At 38.2% G+C, this 7,500-nt stretch overlaps 1 protein-coding gene across 1 annotated transcript in view; it reads right to left on the bottom strand.

Moving 5' to 3' along the window:
- LOC125026650 (tubulin glycylase 3A-like) overlaps nt 1-7,500 on the bottom strand; it is a 60,658-nt gene that overhangs the window by 40,786 nt on the left and 12,372 nt on the right. Inside the window, exon 2 of the mRNA XM_047615230.1 lies at nt 3,500-3,607. Coding sequence (XP_047471186.1) covers nt 3,500-3,607 — 108 coding nt within the window. The remainder of the gene's footprint in view (nt 1-3,499; nt 3,608-7,500) is intronic.

Genomic DNA, 7,500 nt, shown 5'->3' with positions numbered 1-7,500 from the left:
TGTATGTATACTTGTATACCTGTATATATATATATATATATATATATATATATATATATATATATGTATATATATATACATACATATATGTATATATATGTATATATATACATACATATATGTATATATATATATATATATATATATATATATATATATGCGTGTGTGTGTGTGTATGTGTGTGTGTGTGTGTGTGTGTGTGTGTGTGTGTGTGTGTGTGTGTAAGTGTGTATGTATGTTTGTATGTATGTATGTACATTACATACATATATATACATATATTTATATATACATATATATATGTACACACACACACACATACGCACACTCACATACACACATATATATATACATATATATACAGATATACAAATATATATATATGAAAAAATACCACAGAAAAAATAATAAATATATATTTTTTTAAACTAAAACTAAAATAGAGTGCCGCCGCTTAACCAGGTATTCTAATTGCAAAAAATATAAATAAAAAATACATTGCACCCAATTATTCAAATTATTTTCAGCCTTCCAATTGCTCTTGTCAGTACAGACTGCAACAAAATTATAGGTTGCACAGTAGATGAAGTTATCGGTAGAAAAAAAACTTAGGAGAAATATATACACTAAATCAAGGAAAGATTCTTGAAATTCTAGAGCTCATAATCAAACACACACACACACACGCACACACACACACATACACACACACACGCGCATACACACACACACATACACACACAAGGTGATTACAAGCGAGGATTATTATTGCGATGTGTGTGTGTGTGTGTGTGTGTGTGTGTGTGTGTGTGTGTCTGTGTGCATATATGTGTATGTGTGTGTGTTTGTTTGTGTTTATATGTGTGTACGACGTGTGTGTGTTTGAGTGTATATGTGTGTGTTTGTTTGAGTTCGTTTATGTGTGAAATGAATGTATATATATATATATATATATATATATATATATATATATATATATATATATACACACATGTATATATATCTATATAATTTTTTTTTATATTACATCCCCCCTCCCAATTTCCGCTCTATATACATGCCCCCCCCCCCCCGCCCTCCAGTTCTCCATCCCTATTTAAACCCCATCCCCTTCTCTTCTACCCATTTCTACCCCATTTCCCCTCTGCCTATTTTTTATCTCCTCTTCTCCCTATTATCCACCCCTTTCCATCTCCCTTCTCCTTCAACTAAAATCACGCTAGACTTATTTATAGGGATTGATTGCTTACTGTCATTGCAAAAAAAAAAAAAAATCTCCTCGCATTGATTGGGTGATGTTGCACTGTTTGTTGCAAGGAGAGGAGGGGGGCTTTCAGCAATGTTATTTATTGCTGTTGTTTTTTTTCTGTTGATAAGAGCAGTCAACATCTTTTTTAAAAATCCAAAAAATAAAATGATCTAGTAAAAATAAACAAAAAATACAACAAATCAAGAGAAAAAAACACAAATAGAGAAAGACAATACAACAAAAAAAACACAATAATAGAACAAAGAAAACAACAAGTTAACACCAAAAACAATAAAAAAAATACGAAAACAATAAACAAAAATTACAAACACAAACCACGATCTCTCTTGAAAAACAAAAACAAAAAACAAAGGAAAAAAAAAAAAACACCAAAAAAAATCAAGAAATAACAACAAATAAAGAAAACAACAACAACAACAACAACAACCGCGGATTAATGGAATGCTAAAATCTGTCATGGAACTTTATATTGCCGTGTGCGTGCGTGTTTTAAGGGAGAAGAAGGGAGGGAGAGGAGGGGGAAGAGGGGGAGAGAGAGGGGAGAGAATGGGGTGAGGGGGGGAGAGAGACGGAGGTAAAGAGGGGGAGAGAGAGGGGAGAGAGGGAGAAAGAAGGGTAAGAATGGGAGAGGGGAGAAAAGGGGGAGAGGGGGGGAGAGGAGGGGGAAGAGGGGGAGAGAGAAGGGGAGAAAAGGGGGAGAGGGGGGAGAGAGAGGAAGGGAGAGGGGGAGAGAAGGGGAGAGAGAGGGAGAAAGAGGGGGGAGAGAGAGGGAGGAAGAGGGGGAGAGAGATGGGGAAGAATGGGGAGAGGGGAAGGAAAGAGGGGGAGAGAGGGGAGAGAGGGAGGAAGAAAGAGAAAGAGGGAGAGAGAGAAGAAGGAAGAGGGGAAAGAGGGGGAGAGAGAGGGGAGAGAGGGTGAAGAGGAAAGAGAGAAGGGAGAGGGGAAAAAATGGGGAGAGGGGAGGGAGGGAGGAAGAAGGGGAAAGAGGGTGGAGGGATGGGAGAGGTGGGAAGAGGAGGAGAATACGGGGAGAAAAGAGGAGAGGGGAAGGGGCGAAGAAGAGAAGGATGTGAGAGAAAGGGAAGGACGAAGGGTACAGACAGACAGGCAGAGGGAGTGAGGGAGGGAGGTGAGAGAGAGAGGGGGGGAGGAGGGAGGGAGATAGATAGATAGATAGATAGATAGAGAGAGAGAGAGAGAGAGAGAGAGAGAGAGAGAGAGAGAGAGAGAGAGAGAGAGAGAGAGAGAGAGAGAGAGAGAGCGAATGAGGCAAATGAAGTGGAGGATGAGATACAGACGAGGGTAAAACACGCGGGTAGGGAGAGAATGGGAAGGAGGGGGGGTAGGAAAAGTTGAGGGGGGGTGGGGGGTGAAAGGGCCGTGGATGGGGAGTTGCATCCAGAGCAATTTCAACGGGATTCCTCTTATTTTTCATTTTATTGATTCTCTGTACCCGCGTGTGTACGTCCGTCCATGCGTGTGAGTGTGTGTTTTTGTGTATATATGTGCCCATGCACGCGTTGTTTGGTTTGGTGTGGCGTGCAGACAGACAGACAGACATATGGACAGACAGAAAGACAGAATGATAGAGAGAGAGGGGAGAGACAGACAGACAGGAACAGGCAGACAGACAGAATAAGAAAAAAAGAGAGAGAGAGAGAGAGAGAGAGAGAGAGAGAGACGGACAGACAGACAAACAGAAAGACAGACATACAGACAGATAGACAGAGACAGAGACGGGCAGACAGATAGACAAGGGCAGATAGGCAAGCTGGCAGACAGACAGAATAAGAGAGAGAGAGAGAGAGAGAGACAGAGACAGAGACAGAGACAGAGACAGAGACAGAGAGACAGAGAGAGACAGAGTTGGAGGCATAGAGACAGAGACTGAGGCAGACAGACAGACAGACAGACAGACAGACTGACAGACAGACAGAAAGACAGACAGGCAGGCAGGCAGACAGACAGACAGACAGACAGACAGACAGATAGACAAACAGACAGACAGGCAGACAGACAAACAGACAGACAGAGACAGAGACAGAGACAGAGACAAAGACAGAGACAGACACACAAACCTACACCTCAATCCCTCCGCATTCGCGATCACATCCACCTCTCACAGACGTGGAAACACTCTCAACCCAACCCCAGCCACCGTTGAGTCAAGGAGACATACCCTTTAAGGTTGATATTTAATCAGAAGGAGCACAGAAACGTAACCCTTACCGACCCACAGCCGTTGTCTCGTGAAGAATTCATGCAAGGGCGCATAGGGTGACTGAGGCGGGTAAGCGTCTCGTATCGAACTCCTGTTTCAGAGATACCGAATGTGTACTGTTTAATTTAAAGAAAAGGGTTTTATAATATTGAATATAGAGATAAAGAATGATGTTTAAAATTGAGTACAGTTTCATGTAAACAAAAAAGAAAGGGTGTTTAATGTATCGATTGTATACTGTCCCATAAAAAAAATGTTTCAAATATCGATTGTGCATTATTCCATACACAATGTTGTTTGAAATATTGTATATTTACTGTTCCTTATCGAAAAGGTTTTTAAAATATCGAATATGTACTGTTTCATATAAATAATAGAATATCGATTATGTACTGTTCAATATCAAATATGTACAGTTCTTTATAAAAACAGTCTGCAGATCATCGATTGCGTATTGTTTCACATAAAAGGTCGATTGTGTACTGCTTCGTATCCAATAAAAAAGAATATTTACTATGCCATATAAAAAGCTGGGTTTTTTTTTCAATATCAAAGATGTACTGTTCCATATCTAAAAAGTTTTAGCATATCCATTGTTTATCATTTCGAATTGTTTCATATAAAAAAAGTTTTAAAGTTATTGGTCATTTACTGTAGTATGTCAAAAGTCGAAACCGAATAAATAATAAATAAAGGGATAATGGAGAAACACCTTAAAAAAAAATAGAAAAACTACAATAAAAAAGACAATCGAAATGTGGGTCAAACCGTGGAAAGACAATAAAGGAAAACTGAAGTCACCCCAACAACCGAGCAATCAGACAAGACACAAAGAAAACGGGAAGAGTACAGAAAACGGGGGCAGTGCCAGCTGTTCTAATTGGATATTTGAAACTGTGGGCTGTGGTTTCTTCATTTTACAATATATCATTCATTTAAGATATATATACACATACTCTTAACCATGTTACTGAAAAGGAGAGGCATTTTTGGTTAATCAGCATCACTCAACATATATAATCGAATTTTAAATACAAAGAAAACGGGTAATTATTGTAACGAAAACCCATTACATTAACTTGCATTGGGGAAAAAATAATTCTAATTAACAAAGTGACAAAAATACAGTACATGGAAATATGCGTCCTAATGAGAGCGAAACAAATGGTCCGAAATTGCACAAACAGACTTGGAATAATTATGAATATTATCGCCTCTCGTTTTCTTTTTTAGAAAATACTGTTGATTATATATATTATATAAAATAATTAGGTCATTTACATTCTAATCACCATTTTTTTTTTCAAAGCTTTTTTCTCCTTCTTTTCAAATTATCGATTCCTGTATATAAACCTCCTTTCGCTGACCTTTGACCTATGGCCTATGACCTATGACCCCTACCGACAAAATGGCTTAAAACACACAGAAGACATTACAGACTGTGTTCTAACGCCCTTTTGTCATGCACGACCGAAAGATAATGACTAATTCCTAGAAAAAAAAAGAAGAAAAAAACAATAAAAAATAAAAAGACAAATGAGAAACGAGAAGCGAAGTCAAAGTTGCTTGTTGCAGATTGTTGCAGATTTTTTTCTCGTGCTTGCAATGAGATTTCTGTGTTACTAGAGAGGGAGTTGCATCGTTATTGTTGCTCTTGTTGCTATCACTAGTTCCTATCATTACTCCTATTACTTTCATTATTTCTTCTATTATCATTCTTATTTCTTTTATTAACTTTTTATTACCTGTCCTATTAGTTATGTTATTACCTCTGTCATTCATATCATCACTATCTTTTTGTTACTGTTATTACTACTACTGCTATCAATACTGCTGCTGCTTATAATAATAATATTAATGATAACAATAATAATAATAATAATAATAACAATAATATTATTATTAATAATAATAATAATAACGTTAACGGTAATGATGATAATGATGATCTTCATCGTTATAATAATAACAATAATAATAACAAAAAATAATCATAACAAGAACAACATCAATAATAATTACATCAATAATAACAAGAAACGAGAATAACAATAATGACAAGAAGAAGAAGAGGAAGAAGAAGAAGAAGAAGAAGAAGAAGAAGAAGAAAAGTAATAGTAACAATAATGATATGGAAGTATTAATAATGATAATTGCAATTATTGCTTTCAATATTATCATTATCATCATTGTTTTTATTATTATTATTATTATCAATATCACTGTTATTATTCCAATTATTATTATTACCACTATTAACAATAAAAAGAAGAACGACAACAACAGCAACAACAAAGACAATAATAATAATAATATTAATGATAATAATAATAATATCAATAATATAAATAATGATAATTATTATTATTACTATTATCATCAATATTATTATTATTATTATTATTATTATTATTATTATTATTGTTGTTGTTGTTGTTGTTGTTATAACAATAACAATAATAATAACAGCAGCAATAACAACAATATAAATGATAATGATGATGATAATAATAATATTGATAGTAATAATAATAATAATAATAATAGTGGTATCAGTAGAAATACTAATAATAATATTAATAATAATAACATTAATAAATAATAATAATAATAATAATAATAATAATAATAATAATAATAATAATAATAATGAATAATAACAATAATAACATTAATGAATAATAATAATATTTATAGTGATAATATTAATAACAACAACAACGACAATGAGAAGAACAATAACAATAACGAGAGGGAGAGGGAGAGGGAGAGGGAGAGGGAGAGGGAGAGGGAGAGGGAGAGGAAGAGGAAGAGGAAGAGGGAGAGGGAGAGGGAGAGGGAGAGGGAGAGGGAGAGGGAGAGGGAGAGGGAGGTTCACTTTAACAACATCTGTAGGTGAGAGTGACCCGACCACTACTATAATGCATATGAACGAGGTGTGTTCATTGAGAAAAGTTTAGGATAAATATACATTTACGACTACACCTCCCCTAACCCCTCTCCCCTCTCCCCCCCTTACCCTCATCCCTTAACCGGTACCCCCACCCCTCTTCCCGTCTACCCTTATCCCACTCCCCTCACCTCTTTCCCCATCCCTACCCCACTTCCCCTCACCCTTTTCACCCCTTTCCCTCACTCCCCTCACCTCTTCCCCCTTTCCCCTCCCTCCCTTTCACCCCTTGCCCCTCACTCCCCTTTACCCCTTTCACCTCTCTCCCTCACCCCTTTCCCCTCTCCCCTCTCCCCTCCACTACCACCCCTCTCCCCTTTCCCCTCACCCCCTACGACACAGCAGCTACTCCGTATCACATTACCGGGGCGACACACGCTGATGCTCACGGACTCAAATAAACGCGCGTGTGCACATGCCAGTCCGACTCTCTCACATACACACACGCAACACACACAGACGTACACGCACAAGAACATACTCACATGTCCACACACACACACACACAACGCAGCATCACACAATACAACTCACTCATTCACACACACACACACACGAGAAACGTTACCTACAAGGTCGACGACCCGCTGGCGGAGTCGTCCTAATCACACACGTAAGAATAAAGACCAATTTTCAAAACGACACCGGAATGGGTCGTCCAGCTTACCCCCCTTAGAACACACACGACCCGAGAACGACCTATAGAATACAGAATAAACACGGCACTTACCGGAAGAGAGACGGAGGGGAGATCGCCAATAACTGAGGGGAATAGAGAGAGAAAAGAGAGAGGGAGAGAGAGACACACACACGAACACTTGAAGACGGAGGGCCAGTAGGGCCGTGAAGGTTCACCCTCACCCCACGGCGGCAGCAGCCACACTGATTCAATTGATCAGCGAGACACGGACAGAACCACTACCACGCCACCTCGACTCTCTCTCTCTCTCTCTCTCTCTCTCCTCTCTTTCTCTCTTTCTCTCCTCTCTCTCTGTCTTTCCCTTCCCTCTCTCTGTCTTTCTCTCCTCTCTCTGTCTTTCTCTCCCCTCTTTCTCTATC

This window comes from Penaeus chinensis, chromosome 6 (genome assembly GCF_019202785.1).
Source record: "Penaeus chinensis breed Huanghai No. 1 chromosome 6, ASM1920278v2, whole genome shotgun sequence".
Lineage (NCBI taxonomy): Eukaryota > Metazoa > Arthropoda > Malacostraca > Decapoda > Penaeidae > Penaeus > Penaeus chinensis.
Note: the sequence above shows the minus strand (reverse complement) of the source record. Positions and strands in the feature narration are given on the sequence as shown.